Raw genomic sequence first — 16823 nt, 5'->3', positions numbered from 1 at the left:
GCGGCGCCTCTCCCACGCTCCCAGCTCCTCCCCCTCCTCTTCCTTCCTTCCCCTCAGCCTCCCGGGAGCCGCCGGCGGACGCGAGCCGCGGCGGGCGCCCGAGCTTTGTGTGCGCCTGCGGGCCCGGGGCGAACCTCCGGCGGCCCAACTTTGCAGCTCCTGGCCGGCTCCCAGGCGGGAGTTGTGAGGCGTGGCTGGCTGGAGAAGGCGCCCGGGGCGGGGGGGGCGTGGGGCTCCCCGCGGGAGGGACCGAGCGAGCCGCGCTGGACAATGAGCTGGGCAGCTCGACGCTGCGGCCACTTGTAGGGGTGGGGGGCGCGGGCCATTCGTCTCCTCCGCAGCTCAGCTGCCCCACCTGCGAGGAGAGGGCGAGATGCTACAGCCAGGTGTCCCGGCGCTCTGAGGCCCCCGCGGTCAGACGTCCCTGAGCTGACTCTCTCATTGACGCTAGGCTACCCGTAGGCTTCGGCTGGGACGTTTTTGGTGGGGGAGCCTTCAGAGCAGCCACGATGGCCAGCACCAGGAGTATTGAGCTGGAGCACTTTGAGGAACGGGACAAAAGGCCGCGACCAGGGTCGCGGAGAGGGGCGCCCAGCTCCTCGGGAGGCAGCAGCAGCTCGGGCCCCAAGGGGAACGGGCTCATCCCTAGCCCAGCGCACAGTGCCCACTGCAGCTTCTACCGCACGCGGACCCTGCAGGCTCTGAGCTCAGAGAAGAAGGCCAAGAAGGCGCGCTTCTACCGGAATGGGGACCGCTACTTCAAGGGCCTGGTGTTTGCCATCTCCAGCGACCGCTTCCGGTCCTTCGACGCGCTGCTCATAGAGCTCACTCGCTCCTTGTCGGACAACGTGAACCTGCCCCAGGGTGTCCGCACCATCTACACCATCGACGGCAGTCGGAAGGTCACCAGCCTGGACGAGCTGCTGGAAGGTAGGAGGAGAGGGTCGGGCGCGGCAGGTGCGGCCCAGCGCGACAGCAGGTGCAGTGGCCACAGGCTGGCGCGCGCCTGCTTGCGCTGCGCGGAGGGGAGTTTACCGGGTGCTTTCTAGGCGGCCATGGGAATTGTGTGGTTGTCTGCTTTTCTATAGGCTCTCCGTGTGTCTGTGTGTGTGTGGGGGGGGGGGGTGCGCTCCCCCAGATACTCTCTTTTCCAAGAGATTTGTCTTTAAAAAAGAAAAAAAAAATCCTAGCAGGCTTTGGTGACATCTCTTAAGACTGGTAAACTTGGGGTTTTTGTTTTTAGTACAAACTGTTGGAAAAGGTGGCTCTCAGGTGAGGCTCTGGGTAACCCTCTTGCTAATAAGCTTTTCCTTCAGCCCTCTGGAGCTCAGTGCTGGCATCAGTGATGTTCCAGCATTCAGACCCTGTTGGACCTGCTGTACTCTGAAGTTGTGGTTGTGAAATGCTTTAGGTTGGCTTTCAGCAGAAGTTACATGAGGTCAGGAGGCGTGATCCCAGAAAGTGGTTCTCAACCTTGACTGCACCTTGGATCACTGGGGACTTTAAAAAATTATGGGTGCCTGCACCCTACCCCTGGATATTCGGATATGTGGGGTGTGATCTGGGCAGTTGGAGCTTTAAAAGCTCCCCAGGTGATTTGATGTAGAGCCAAGTGCAGCCAAGATTGAGAATCACTGTGCTGAAGGGTTTTCCACATTTGGTTGGTAATGAGGTGAACTCAGGTCATTCTCTCCTGCCTCCTCTTCTATTGAAAGTAGTTAGTTAGGATGATAGAGGATGTTGGAATGAGTAGTTAGGGCCTATTATAAATGAGTAATCCTAGAGTGTCAACCACGCTTTTCTCAAAGGGACTGCTTGGCTGTATGTTGTGTCATCCTTGAATTCCTGCAATACTGTATTTATTCTTCTTTCCTTTCAGGGTGAAAAGGCATTACTGGTAGTTAAGAACTCATTTCCAGATCTAAACAGCACCTATAAAAATGAGACAAAACCCAAGTATATGCTGACTGCGTGTTTAAAGACAGTTTGCTCTCATGCATCTTTCTTAATGCAAATGGCTCATTCCATGTAGTCATAGCAATAGTGGTGTGGAAGGGAAAGGAAATGAACTTTGAGCCAACTATTTTTCTTTTTCTTTTCTTTTTAAGGTTTAGTTGTTTTTTGTTTGTTTGTTCGTTTGAGAGAGGGAGAGAGAGTGGAGGGGGCAGCGGAGAGGTAGAGGGAGAGAAATCCTCAAGCAGACTCCTCACTGAGGAAGGAGTCCAAGTAGAGCTTGATCCCACAGTCCCGAGATCATGACTCAAGCCAAAACCAAGAGTTGGAGGCTCAACCAGCTGAGCCACCCAGGTGCCCTAACCAACAATTCTTCTTATATTATCTCATCATATTCTCTTATAGTTTGAAGGCTTTATGCCCATTTTACACATGAGGAAATGCGCAACATGCCTTGTTACACGGTATCTGAGTATATGCCTTTTCATCTTCAGTTCACCTCTAATAAATCGATATGGCCATACTGAGGAGTCCTGGAAGTGGTTGAGTTTCTCTACTTGGTCATTGTTACTAGAGGTTTTACTCTGTCTTGGCTAGATGAGGACCTAGCCTAAATGAAATTGTCTCTTTAGTCTATGTGTGTGTATTCTTGACCTCATACATTCTCTTGGTCACTTGTGTGTTTTAGTTTTAAAGGCTTCCTCAGGAGGTGATGACAGCCAGAGAAGTATAAATAAAATGATACATTGTTAAAAGGACTCTTTTGCCTTCTTTATCATATTAAATACTTAAAAGCAACATTTGCCTAGATATTTCAAAATTGAATAACATTTTTGGACTGACCCGAGCTAGATTAACAGCCCTGTGGAGAAATCAAGGTGATACCTATTACTTGAGTACTCATTACTCCCATTTCTTTGGAATACTGAGCATCATGTGGTCTGAAGAGGAATAAAAATTTTAATATCCTTCTCTCAAATAATTTTAACAGTGTATTTGCTACATAAATTAATATACTCCAAAGATGAATATCATTATGGGGTGGTGGTCAAGATGACCATTATGCATATTAATTAATAACAGCACATATTGTACATTGAATTTGTCATCGCCCAGGTGTTGCATGGTTCATTGAGTCTAGTTGTCAAACCTGTATAGTTTCAGCAGTAAATTGAAAGTTGATAAATTTCCTTCCAGTTATTTATTCACTGATTTTTGGAGAATGGAGAACTGCAAGTATGTATAAAGTCCAAATTATACTACCATATGATAAATAATGGCATAACACAAATATTTGCACAACAGAAATATATCCCTAATCTAGCCAATTGCCTGCTTGTTTCAAGCAGTATTTAATAAAATTACTGCAAAAGAAGAAAATTTGTGCCCTTCTTTTGTCATAGTGACATTCTTTCTGACAATGGATCTTTGTCTAGGTCTTGGAGTTCCAACAAAATGAGTGGAATACCCTGGTGCAAGGCAGTTTTCAAGAAAGAAAGAGCCATCAATACTTAATATTCATCATTTGAGAATTTAAATAGTTTCAACTTTCAGCTAAAAGCGTATGCTCAAATGTTCTGATTTATCATTTAGAAGAACTAATCTACCTGCAAAGTTATTATTTGTACCAGTAAAAACAGGTACAAGTCATATGGGTGTTGCCTATATGGTCAAAATCGACTAATTCATCTTAGTTCATTTTTAAAACTTCATTTTTTAAATTTTATAATTATTATTTTAGTAATCTCTCTACCCATTGTGGGGCTCAAACTCATGACCCCAAGATCTAGAGTCACATGCTCTTCCAACTGAGCCAGCCAGGTGCCCCTGGCCATTTTAATTAATTTTTAGTAAGGTTTCTCTGATAGTATTTTTTTACAACATTATGTTCTATTCTCTTCTTTGCCTCTTCCATCCCATGAAATCTGTAGTTTAGGAGATACTGTTTTCCCAAAATGTTTTTCTAAAATGTTTTTAGTGAAGAATAGAAAGTGATGACTCAAGACAGCTGGGCATGAACACTCATTCAGAGCCCCAATCCATTGAACTCAGATGACAAAAGAAATTTGCATGGCCCAGATTTTTTCTTTTGCCTTTGACCTTGAAAGTCTCTGGAGACTAAAAACAGTGTTCAGGTGTTTGCTGGCACTCCTCCTTTACTTCACTAAACCACCAGGTATCTTCAGCCTTTTGGTTTACCTCCCCTTGCTGGATTAATTTCACCGAGTTGGTGCTGGGCATCCCCGTAATACTGTTTATTCTTTAAAACCTGTTGGGGACCTTCTATGAGGAGGGCTGTGAGTCAGCATTGGGAAAATCAGTTTTAGCTGCTTGAAACCATGAGCCAGCCAAATTTATAGCATCGCTTATAGACAACTGAGGATGTTCAGATGATTTTTTCTTAAGTTCTCATGTCAAGGGCTAAGAGTCAGAATTCCTTAGCTGTTTGTTCAAGTTTATTTATTTAACCTCTATACCCAACATGGGGCTGGGACTCACCATCCTGAGATCAGGAATCACATGCTTCTCAGACTGAGCCATACTGGTGCCCTTTTAGTCTTAGTATTTGTTTCATGAGTGTTCTCCCTTTCTGAACATTTGGCTATATTTATAAAATTTTGATGTCCTGAAGAAACATGCCTATGGATAGTAGAGACACTGCCTGATCAAGTCAGGCTACCTAGGATCTACTGACTGGATTTGAGAAAAAAATTACCTTTGTTCTCTGAGCTTTAGGGCCTTTTCCTATTAAATGAAAGGTTGGCAGATTACCTCTCTAAGATCCTTTGTAGAATGAAAGCATATACCTTTCCACTAAGTGGTTAGTATACTGAATGTATGATGGCTTAGGCTGCCTTTCCCTACCCAGACCCTGTCTTCCAGAAAACTGACAAGATTGTAAATGTCCTGCCACCAAGCAGGGAATGGGTGTAAGGTTCTGGGGAAGTATTTGCCAGGAGTCAAAATATTAATAGCTACCTGCCTCTGCCTCTCTCATTCCAAAGTAAAATGTTGTTTTATGTTATTTTGATCTTTTACTCCCCTGTCAACAACAAACATCAGATTTTTTGGCTTCTGAAAGAATTTTGATTATTTTGGTAAGTGATATTCCATCATTCCATTAAATTAACTTGAAAATTGGCTTGATTAATTAAAATTTAAGAAAAATAAGGCTGTAAAGTGATCAAGCACTTGACATTTCCAAGGTTCTAGTGAGCCTAGTTTATTGAATCTGTTTGGTTAGGTCATCTTTTTTTTTTTTTCCCCCCTTTCAAGATCTTATTTATTTGAGAAGGAGAGAGAGGGAGGGAGAACATGTGCAGAGAGGGAGAAGCAGATTCCCCACTGAGCAGAGAGCCTGATGACGGGCTCCATTCCAGGACCCTGAGACTGTGACCTGGGCTGAAGGCAGTTGCTTCACAACTGAGCCACCCAGGTGCCCCTAGATCAGCTTCTTTGAAGATGTTAAGCCAAAATATAGTTACTGAGAGAGTTCTAAGTAAAAATGAGTCTCAGTAAGAACCCAACTTAGGGTAGAGTCCCTCACCCCCTGAAAGAGATTTTTATGGTAATGATAGAAACTGATTTGTTTGAAATGTGTTATGATGAGGAAAGAAACATAAACCCCATGGGTGAAAAGTTATTTGCACATAGAAGTTAAAAGCAATACACATTAAAGGTATTTATGATGATAGGATGTGGCAGTTTAACATTGAATCTCAGGTGTGCAAGCCTTCTCCAGCAGGCTCTTAGGTTCTTCAAGACCCATTTCCAATATTGCCTCTATGAAGTCTCTTCCCAGACCTTAGGGATGCTGGTCTCTGATAGCTGTTGATTGAAGGTCTGTTTGTTTTTGTTCCAGGTGCTGTTCCAGGGGAAAGTTTCTTTCCTCAAGATTCTCACATTCTAGAGGGAGAGAGGTCGTGAACATGAGCATACACAAATTGGTTCTAGCTCAGGTGCTGCGAATGAAATGGGAGGAAGGTGGGGCAGTATGATGAACAAGGCTTTCCAGAGGAACGATGTTGGAGCCAAGGCCTGAGATCAAGACGATAACTCTTCCCTTTGCTTACAGCATTTGTGCTTTAGGATATTTCATGTATGAGTTCCGAAATAAAATGCATTATCTTGTACAGCTGCAAAATAAGGTCTGTGCATAGGTCTGCATAGTTGCTTTGACCTCGGTTTCCTCATTTGTAAATGAGAGATGGTAATTGCTAAGACCCTTTCCCCTTTAAAGTTCAGTAATCTTAGGAAATGCTTCTGGGAGTAGGAAAGAGAAATGATCTTGGCTCTGTCTGGTTCTATGTCCCTTTCTAGGAGTCATCCAGGTTTAGGGATGCCTGGCTGGCTTAGTTGGTAAAGCACATGACTCTTGGTCTTGAGGTTGTGAGCCCCACGTTGGGTGTAGAGATTACTTAAAAATAAAATCTGGAGAGGTGCCTGGGTGGCTCAGTGGGTTAAAGCCTCTGCCTTCGGCTCAGGTCATGATCTCAGGGTCCTGGGATCGAGCCCCGCATCGGGCTCTCTGCTCCGCGGGGAGCCTGCTTCCTCCTCTCTCTCTGCCTGCCTCTCTGCCTAGTTGTGATTTCTCTCTGTCAAATAAATAAAATATTTAAAAATAAATAAAATAAAATCTGGAAAAAAAAAAAGTCGGCCAGGTTTAGATAGAATTCTTAGAACCCTCAATAACTTGTAGGAGGTTCCTCTCCATAAAACATTCTCAGGAAAGGGAAAATCATAAACCTTTTGTGGGCTGGGACCACAGTTGTTTTGTTTTATTCATTTCTTTGTCCCATGCAATAAATACCTCTAGCACAATGATTTATTTTACTCTTGTGCCATTTTTAGATTTTTTTAATATGTGGGAATAGGTGGATATAGATGTCTTTAAAAACCTTTCTTAGTTAAGACTGGACAGTTGGCTAGATTTGCAGAGGAAAAATAAGGCAGTAGACTAAGCATACTGTAATTTATCAGAAGCTGCTACTTTGTAGACTGAAGGAATAGGAAAAAATTGGCTGTGAGATCAACTTAAGTAATTTTAAAAAAATTTTTTTATAAACATATAATGTATTTTTATCTCCAGGGGTACAGGTCTGTGAATCGCAGGTTTACACACTCACAGCACTCACCATAGCAATACCCTCCCCAATGTCCATAACCCCACTCCTCTCTCCAAACCCCCCTCCCCCCAGCAACCCTCAGTTTGTTTTGTGAGATTAAGAGTCACTTATGATTTGTCTCCCTCCCAATCCCATCTTGTAATTTAAGTAATTTTGATTACACTATAACCTTTGCTAACATCTCAAAGTGACTAAAATAATCTCCAGATATGACCTGCTATGTTATTTATTGTTTATACATTGATTAAATTGTAATTTGCAACCAAAATATAACACAATGAAAGTTTTGAATATTAATTATTTTAGAGAGGGGGAGAGAGAGAGCGAGCACAGGGGGAAGGGCAGAGGAAGGGAGAGGGGGACAGAAGCAGACTCCCAGCTGAGTGCAGAGCCTGATGTGGGTCTTGATCCCACGACTGGGAGATCAAGACCTGAGCTGAAATCAAGAGTTGGATTCTTAACTGACTGTGCCATCCAGGTGCCCTTCATAATAACAGCTTTAAAATATCTTCACTGATTTATCTCTTCCTTCACTCTGTATGTTTTACAAATTTTAGGTTACTTTAAGTTTTAAATAATAATTATAATTATTTCCTCCAGGCACTGATGATGCTCTCTTCCCCAATACATTTGTCCATCATCCTGGTCTTTTTACTTAACAGTATTTTGCCTCATTGGCTCAGAATAAAGAAAAGAAGAAAAGGAATTTTACTACAGTTTATACTCATGTTCATCAAGCCTCTGAGAGAGAAAGAACTTGAAAAATAGCCTGATGTGAACCCATTTCAGTAGTTTAATGATCAAGGCCAATAGATGGAAGGCTCTGCATGAACCCTATAATGTGTATAAAACACTTAGCGGAGTCCTAGCCTGCAGTGGCTCTTTGATAAATGGTGGTGGTCCTCAGCATCTTAACCCAAAATTTCTGTCCTTATAACCTCCCTGCTATATTCTAGAGCCACCATTTGGAGCTACAAAAGGCTTATTGACTTTTACATGGCAGCTCTTCAGACATTTGAAGACAGTGGTCATAGTTTACTATTTCCCCTTCCTTTCTATTCTGTAAACATCACCTCTTTTTTTTTTTTTTTTTAAACATCACCTCTTTTTTGGGCAAGCATCTGGCATCTGAATCTTTCCTCACTTGCACTGAATCTTTTTTTGTTTTTTTTTGGTAAATATTTATTTATTTGTGAGACAACATGTGGGGAGAGACTGAGGAGGGGCAGAGAAGGAGGGAGAGAGAGACTCTCTACCCGACTCTCTGCGGGGCATGGAGTCTGTCTTGGGGCTCCTTCTTAAGACCCTGGGATTGTGACCTGAGCCAAAATCAAGAGTCAGATGCTTAATTGACTGAGCCACCCAGGTGCACCCTGGCATTGAATCTTTTTGAGCCATCTTCCTTATCAATCACTTGCTTAAAAGTAGGACCAAGTCTTCTTCTCAGACTCACAGTGAAAATTGGGGGTAAAAGAAGAAGATATTAAGGAAGGGTCTCCAGAAGTTGGGGTAACTCTGTTAAGGAAAGTTTTACCTCTGCTTAGATGATGAACCAGTTGAAGGACTGACCCTTGATCCATTATGCCTCAGTTGCTTTAGAAATATTAGATGGGGGATGTCTTGGTGGCTCAGTTGGTTGTGCGTCTGACTCTTCATTTTGGCTCAGGTCATGATAGTGGGGTCATGAGATCAAGTCTTGTGTTGAGCTTTGCATCGGGCATGGAGCCTGCTTAAGATTCTCTCTCTTCCTCACCCTCTGCCCCTGCCCCCTCTAAAAAAAAAGAGAAATATTAGATGGGCACATTTTGTTTGAAGTTTTCTCTCTTCCTTAACATCTGTAAGATTGTAGTGTTTCTCAAACTTTTGCAATATTTGGGCCACTTACACATGAAGACCAATGCAAAAATCTAACAACTAACTTGTAGAAGTTCAGTATTGCCTTAATTATTTTAATTACATTATCACTTAAATATGTAGAAAGACTGATATAAAAGTATATTCTTATACTATAGGTCCTATACACCAACACAACGTAAACAAACTGATAATGTAAATATCAACAAAACCACATAATCAATGAAAATATAAAAAGCAGCCGTGTAAAGCTGCAGATACTAGTTGCTCAAACTAAGTTATTCCCAAATGTGACGATGGTACTGAATCCTGAGTTCAGTGTGCTGTATTTCAGAATGCCATGTAAGGAGTCAGTTTTGGATGGTTAATAAAGCTCCACTCCTACAGGTGAAATTACATCCTCTGGTCTTAACCTACTGTGAACACATCTTTTACAGAGATTAAGTCCACTTCTCTTTTTCCTCGTTAACTCCCAGCAAAGTTACTCTTTGGTACCAAAGGAGTTGAAGCTGGACACCGAGTGGTCTGGCTATCTTTGATTGATAAGCAGTTGTTCACATATTCCAGAATAGGATGATATAAACATTTTAAGTTTTATCATCAAAATAAGCACAGAATTAAAATTGTCAGGGTGAACTCTTGTAAATTATGGAATATGCTTGCCCTAGGCGTGAGGAACAAAAAACAGATACTGGATATGGTTTGTAGGTTCCATCCTACCAGGAGAGGAGATGCAATTTCTTTTTCAGCTGGTAAGCTTTATAAAGCTTTTTGGTTCGTGAGTAGGATTTTTGTTTCTACTTTTACCTAATTTTTTTGGTCTTCAGTTAAACTTCTCTGAAATTTCAACACTGAAACATGGATTCTGGCCATGCTTCTTCATAGATATTCAGACGTTCAAAGTCATTTTTGTACGCCTTTCTCAATGGAATGTATCATAGACTATACTGCTGGATGAGACTTGAAGACATGACTTGGTTCAGCCAGTTGCCTTCAGAGGTATTAAAAGAGCATTGGTCTTCGAGATGAAATCTCATTTTGTGTCCTCAGTCTTGCCCCTAGGCAAAGGCTGTTACATTCTTTTTGTGAATGCAACAGCAATGGTCCAGGGACACAGCAAAAGCACGTAGAGTGGGATAGGCTTCAAGGCCAGAGCAGTGCACTTTGGTTAACTCTGCTGATCCCCAGTTAGTTTAAATTCTCGGTTCTGTACAGTTGGGTGAAAAAAAAAAAAAAGATTAAGTTGTTTGCCACAAAAGAATAATAAATCAGTCTTTTTTTTCCTCACCCTGTATTTTTCTTAACCAGATGGGCGTGGGAACTCATCTCTCGTGTGCTTTAGATGGAGATAAGCACATTTTAATCCACCCAGTAGGACAGCCTCACAAATGCTGTGCTTGTGAAGGACATCAAACCATTTTGTAGATGCAGCATACCCAGATTTATTTTTCTTAGTTATATGTCTTTGGAAGCAAATTTTCCCTCTGTTTTAGAAGTTAGGAAAGAATTAAGGTTCCTAAGATTATTACTAACCTTAGATCTATAGTGTCAGGCAAGCTTTCATTTGTCTTTGTCTTTCCATTTTTATGTTATCATATTTAAGTCTGCATGTGTGGGAAGGGGTCTTTTCTCTAAGCTTGAAGACCTTTGCACTTTATTTATTTATTTTTTTAAAGATTTTATTTATTTATTTGACAGAGAGATCACAAGTAGGCAGAGAGGCAGGCAGAGAGAGAGGAGGAAGCAGGCTCCCTGCAGAGCAGAGAGCCCGATGCGGGGCTCGATCCCAGGACCCTGAGATCATGACCTGAGCCACCCAGGCGCCTGAGCCTTTGCACTTTAGACGTGTATCATAAAGTTCAGGGCTTGCTTCCATTCCAAGTGATGTCATAGTCTCAATGTCCACATTTTGTATAATTCATTTCCTGCCATGGATGTCAAAATAGTTTGTAATTACAAAATAATTACTGGGGTTAGGCAGTTAATGTAAATATTTTAACAGAAGTGGATGAGATACTTTATAGGAACTGATAAAAAGTAGGCTAGTGAAACACACTGTATTTGAATTTCCAACTACATACGGTTACATGTAACTATTTGTAACTTCTAACAGTAAATTGACATTTAAATGTTGACAAATTACTATGATTTAGCTATTAAAAACATTCATGTATATTAAAAATATATATTTTTTATATATAAGTACATGCGTGCATATTCCATTGATTGAAAGACACATTACATTTATTGAACTGAGAAGTACCCTATACATTTGAAACTAATACAACACTGTATGTTAATTGTACTTGACTTTAAAAAAATAAATAAGTAAGCATGTGCCCTGGACTCTTGATGCTTTGATGGTCCAAAATGAATTAAAAATTTTAGTAGATACTAGGCAGCCTTCATATCCTGCTTATTTCCATATATGCCTTAGGTTGCATTTTGGTGGGCTGGCATGATCTAAGAATGTCTCCAGCCATGCATGACATCTTTCAGCAGCTTGACCCTGAGCCTTCTGGGGTCATTCTGTGTCAACAATATACTGTGCAAATGTTTTACCTAGAAGTAATGCAAATCCAAACCATGAGATTTCTAAGTTTGCATTTTTGTCATTACATTGACAAACATGTTTTGAGTACCTGTTACATACCAGGTGTTGTGCTAGATGTGGGTAGTATGAAAAAGATACAGTTTTGTTTTGTTTTTTTTTCAAAGAGTTTCCAGTCTAGGCAGTGGTCTGTAGTGAGAGGTTGTTTCCAGAGTCACCTGTGAAATTAAAAATCCTTACCTACATATTCTGGTCCCACCATCTGGTGAGTCTAGTGATTCAGTTGAACTGTGGTAAGTTCTGAGCATCTATACTTTTACAGCAAAATCAGCTGATTAAAAAAATTCTCCACCAAGAACCATTGGAAGAGAGAAAGAAAGAATAAATGATTATGAGAAATTGATACTTTGTAAGCTCAGAAAAGGATACTTTATGAGAATGTAATTTTTTAAATTATTTTTTAAAATTATGAAGATTCAAAAATATGTATGGCCCAGTGAGTTGTTAGGAACACCAGCCACGTCAAGAAACAGAGTTTTGCCAGAATCTGAGAAGATCTTCCTGTGTCCCTTCCTAGTTCCAATTCTTCCCAAGATAACAGAGGCCTGACTCCTGCTTTTATCTCTGTTTTTACCACCAATAAAGGCATCCCTGATTGATACAGTTTAATTTTTTCTGTTTTGGACTCTAGAGAAATTGAATCCTACTACATGTATTCTTTTGTCATCTTTTCCTACCATTGTTGGTAAAATTCATCCAGATTGTTCCTAATGGTTCTTGCTTGTTCATTTTCAATACTGTATAGTTGTACATAAGACAACACCACAGTCTCTGTGTCTGTTCTTCTGTTGTTGGGACATGTGGATTGATGTTTCCTCTTTGGCTGTTGAGCCCTGCTTCTGCATATACACACTAGGGTCTACGTGCATGAGTTTTTCCAGCATATTTTCCTGGGGTGGATTGTTGGGTCATATGATGTGTATGTTGTAAACGTAGTACTAGATAATGTTTTTCTAGGTGATTGAACCTATTTAAAATCCTTCTAGCAATGTATGAAAATTCCTATTGCCTTACCTCCTTGCCAAGAGTGATTAATCTTGACTGGTCAGTTAAAAAGAGACAAGATGAGAAGAGGAGGAAGGTTATTTTAGACATATAAGAAGTAATGAAAATAAGAGAGTATGATGAGTTTAGAAGGAAATTGCAAATATACTGCTGTGAAACTAACTTAGGAACCTGTGGGAATGTGGTGGGAGATGAGGGTGGAAGTGTGTGATGTGCTGAGGAGTTTGGTCTTTATTCTAAAGGCAGTGAAGCAGGCAAAAGACATCAGCTCCACATTTCTAAAAATTTGCTGTGACAGCTATGTGGGGGATGAGGGGGTGAGGCCCCACAGAGAACTTAACTACTTTAATCCAAGGAGAAATGAAAGAAGGCAGAGTCAAAGAGGAGAGATTCCAGAGGTACGTAGACCAAGCTCAAGAGTTTTGTCAATTCTGCTGAATGTGGGAAAGGGAGAAGAGAAGCAGGAGTCTTGATTTTTGCTTGGATGACTATATAGGTGGTGATTTCATTCAGTAAGTTGAGGAGTTCAGGAAGAAGAGAGTTTGAGTCAAGATGGCAGTAATGGGGAATGAAGTTAGTTTTAGACAGTAGCATGTGAGATATCCATAGATAATCTTAGTAGAGGTGTTCAGTAAGTGGCTTGAATTCAAGAGAAAGGACTAGGCTGGAAACATCCTCGGGATATAGGTGGGGTATGAAGCCATGGAGTGGATGCACTTGCCCACAGAGAGTATAAGGAGGATGAAGTAGATGAATAGGAGAAGAGGACTCTGAAAAGCAGATCAAAAGAAGTAAGAGGTATAAAGCAAAAAAATCAGACTGTGGAAGCTAAGGGAAAAAGGATTTGCAGAAGAGAATCATGACTAGTGTCCAGTGCCCTCAGAAGACACCCAGTGAGTTTGGAAGATGTGCTTTGCATTTTGGCAGTTAGGAAAGACATGCTCAGGGATCAGGGTGTTGCAGCCAGGGGAATGCAGAGAGCAAAAGTGATGCCACAGTAGCTTAAGAGCAAATAAGAGGTGAGGAAGTGGGGGAAAAAACAGATGCGGAGAGTTTTGTGTGTGTGTGTGTGTGTGTGTGTGTGTGTGTGTGTGTGTGTGTTTAATTCAGCAGTGAATGGAAGCCAAAAGCACATTAGGTAGAGTGGGATGAGGAATGAAGAGGGGGAGGATTTGTGTGTGTTTAAGGTGGGAAGTATGTGTATCTAATCTTGTAGAGAGGGCTGCCTCGTGAAATGGAGGAGAGAAGAATGTCCCTGAAACTGCAGTATGAGGACACAGAAACGTGGTACTCAACGTCCAGTAGGAGGTGGCTACCCTATTACTGCAAAGGGAGACAAGGTGGGAGAAATTGGCACCGTCTGAATACATTTGTGAGGATGAAGGCTTTCAGAGACAAGACATTGGAGAGTTCCTAGCATATAATAACCTCTTGCCTCTTAGAGGAGGCAGATTCTTGGGTTGAGTAAAGATGAACGTTAATGGTTAATATGCAGGTTGTTTACACAACTGTAGGCACTTAATTTGACAGTCTGCTAACTACAAAGTAAAGTGTCTTTGAACACATATCAGTGATAAGCCAGATCCATGTCACTGTAGTGTCTTCAAGGAAATTCAAAAACTTTCCATTCTGTGTTGTGGATGAAAACAGTTAAGTTTTATAACCACCTTATGCTTTTATCCATCTTCTTTCCATATATAAAACAAATTTTCTTTGTATTTAGTATTCACATTATCATAATTTCCAAAATGACTTCCCCATGTGGTCAAAGAACTGTTATTGGAAAGAGGGAGAGAAAGAGAATGAGAGTGTGTGTGTGTGTGTGTGTGTGTGTGTGTGTGTGTGTATCTCAGTTCTCTTCAGCCAGAGACCATCAAAAAGATACCTATAGTTGAACAGGTTGAGTTTACAGTTCACTGCAGGGAAGAGAATGCACGTTGTATGATACCATGGGGCATCTCAGTAAGAAGGTGTTTGACTTGTCATAAAATATGGGCTTTGATTGGATAATTTCAGAGGATCTGGGGAAGCAAGGACTTGCTCTGTATTGGGTGCTGTTAGAAGGAAGGACAATTCTGTGACTGAGTGTCTCATTAAACTTAGAGGGAACACAGAATAGATTGAGGAAAAAGCTGTAATTGGTAAGGCCGTGGTAGTCATTCAATGAGTGTGACAGGAGGATGTCTGGTATTTTGTGGGTTGCACAGTGAACTTGTTTTTGTGGCACCTTATCATAGTCTCCGAGTGACTTTATTTGATACAGATATTATTTGAGATTATATCCCAGCGAAGAACACAGGTATGACTGTGGGCATCAGACCAGCTTATAATAATAATGAGATCCAGCTGTTAAAGTCAGATGAATTCTGGACTTCAGAGACAGGCTTATTTTTCATATATTCATGTTCATCCTGTGTGTGTGTGTGTGTGTGTACACACACACACATATACCTATTTATAGCTTAGTTTATTATTATTACTATAAATATTAATTTATAAATGAGATGCTTATCTTTTCCTTCTTTGGGTCAGTGTAATTTTACTATGTATTGACAAAAAATTTAAAAATCCTTTCAGAATGTAGTATTTTATCAGGATGTCAAAACTCATTACTTGAGGGTACACTTTTTCAGCTATATCAATAGCATAAAATGGACTGCTGTTTGTTATGGTATTGGGGAATGAGCAGAAACCAACATTCTTGCATTGATCCAAGTAGCAAGTGGGTGGCAGTAAGGGCACAGAAAGTGGACAGTTTGAGAAATATTTAGAAAAGAGGATGGGTAGAACTTGATGTCAGAATGTAGTATGTAGGGAAGCCAGAAGAATGAAGGGTGATGCCTAGGTTTCTAGCTGAGTAAGTTTCAGTAGAAAGTGATGTTTCTACCAGGATGGGGAGGAAGGGGAAAGTGACAAGTTGGCAGGGGGATAACAAATCTTAAACCAGAATCTCTACAGTAGCAAGAATCTGGTGGATTAGAAGCTAATTGCTTGTAATCAGTCTTGTAGATGCCTAGTACCTAACAGAACAATAATTTATTATTTGGTTAACAGCAAGAGCTGTAACTGCCCAAGGAAGCAAAATCTTAAATTCTTTTGTCAGCATGTTCTCTCTTGATAGGCAAATCTATGTTAGTGACAAAATTACCATCAGGAGATTGATCAGGGTGGGAACATAACAAGGGAAGCTAGCCTGGGTATCTTGGTTGCTATGGTCTTCAAGGTATGACATCTTTGCTATAGGGTTTCATGTGCCCAGTATATGGAAACACAGGTGTGACCTCAAAACTGTGTCTTGAACCTTTTTTGCTGAAATGTTGTATGCCAAGAATGCCAAAATGGGTATCTGTGGTTCAAAACTTTACATTTTATAGAACTGATCTACACATTTTTAATAGAAACCGTATGAAGGGAGGAGGGGAGAGAAGGAGGGAATTAAAATGTATCTGTAACCATAAACAAAAGACAGACTTCCTTTACCTAATACAGGTAAAATACAGATGAATTTAAAAGGCAGCTTGCCTCATTGATATGTCAACTATGCAGAGTTGATCAAGGAAATCTGACATACTAAATTTGCTCTTGTTTTGTTTCCTTTTATCATTGTGTTTTCACTTTATATTGGGGAAGACTTTTTTCCAGCTGACTTCTCCCTACCCTTAGGGGGAAAAAAATCACTGTCTCTTGCTGAAATTTCCTTTTTTTTCTTCCATCTTAATATTTTGAATCAGAACATACAATTAAATTTTATTTAGAGCTTTTCAATGTGAGACTTGTATTCTCTATAAAATTAAAGCAAAATCGTGTTTATTTTTGCTTGTAAATACACGCATGTGATGTATAGTTCTGTTTTATTAAATTCATATGTGTATTTGAAATTACATGCCATTTTCCCAGATGATTACACTGTGAAAAGTCATTTAGATAAACCTACAGAGATGGAAAATCTCTAACTAAATGGTGATGGTTATGCCAGTTTTCCGATTACTGGTGTGGAAGCAGCAGAAGAGCCTGTGGCTAGTTGCCTAGTTTTCTTACACAGTGGCCTAATTACACGTTTAACGGAAGGCATTACTCCTCTTTTTAGACCCTTCTTATATGCCTGATCTTTTATTGAATTGTTCGTGTGCCTTTGGGAGTCTTTAAGTTATCTATTCATTAGGATTTTAAGAACATCCTGATAATAGTTAAATATTATATTTATATTAATGGGTTATTCTTAGGCATTGCCTTTCACCATTTTGGTTATTTTCATTTCAAGCATGAAAAGCCCT

At 40.7% G+C, this 16823-nt stretch overlaps 1 protein-coding gene across 6 annotated transcripts in view; it reads left to right on the top strand.

Annotated features, from left to right (window-relative positions):
• Nucleotides 1-235: 235 nt before the first annotated feature.
• DCLK2 (doublecortin like kinase 2) overlaps nucleotides 236-16823 on the top strand; it is a 143525-nt gene continuing 126937 nt past the window's right edge. For 2 of the 6 annotated variants that reach the window (XM_045996240.1, XM_045996220.1), the window contains exon 1: nucleotides 246-930. In XM_045996240.1, the coding sequence (XP_045852196.1) occupies nucleotides 510-930 (421 nt within the window). In that variant the 5' untranslated portion in view covers nucleotides 246-509. Of the gene's footprint in view, nucleotides 931-16823 lie in introns of all 6 variants that reach the window. The other 4 variants (XM_045996249.1, XM_045996232.1, XR_006816906.1 and 1 more) reach the window with 3 other exon arrangements.

Source organism: Meles meles, chromosome 2, assembly GCF_922984935.1.
Source record: "Meles meles chromosome 2, mMelMel3.1 paternal haplotype, whole genome shotgun sequence".
Classification (NCBI taxonomy): domain Eukaryota; kingdom Metazoa; phylum Chordata; class Mammalia; order Carnivora; family Mustelidae; genus Meles; species Meles meles.
Note: the sequence above shows the minus strand (reverse complement) of the source record. Positions and strands in the feature narration are given on the sequence as shown.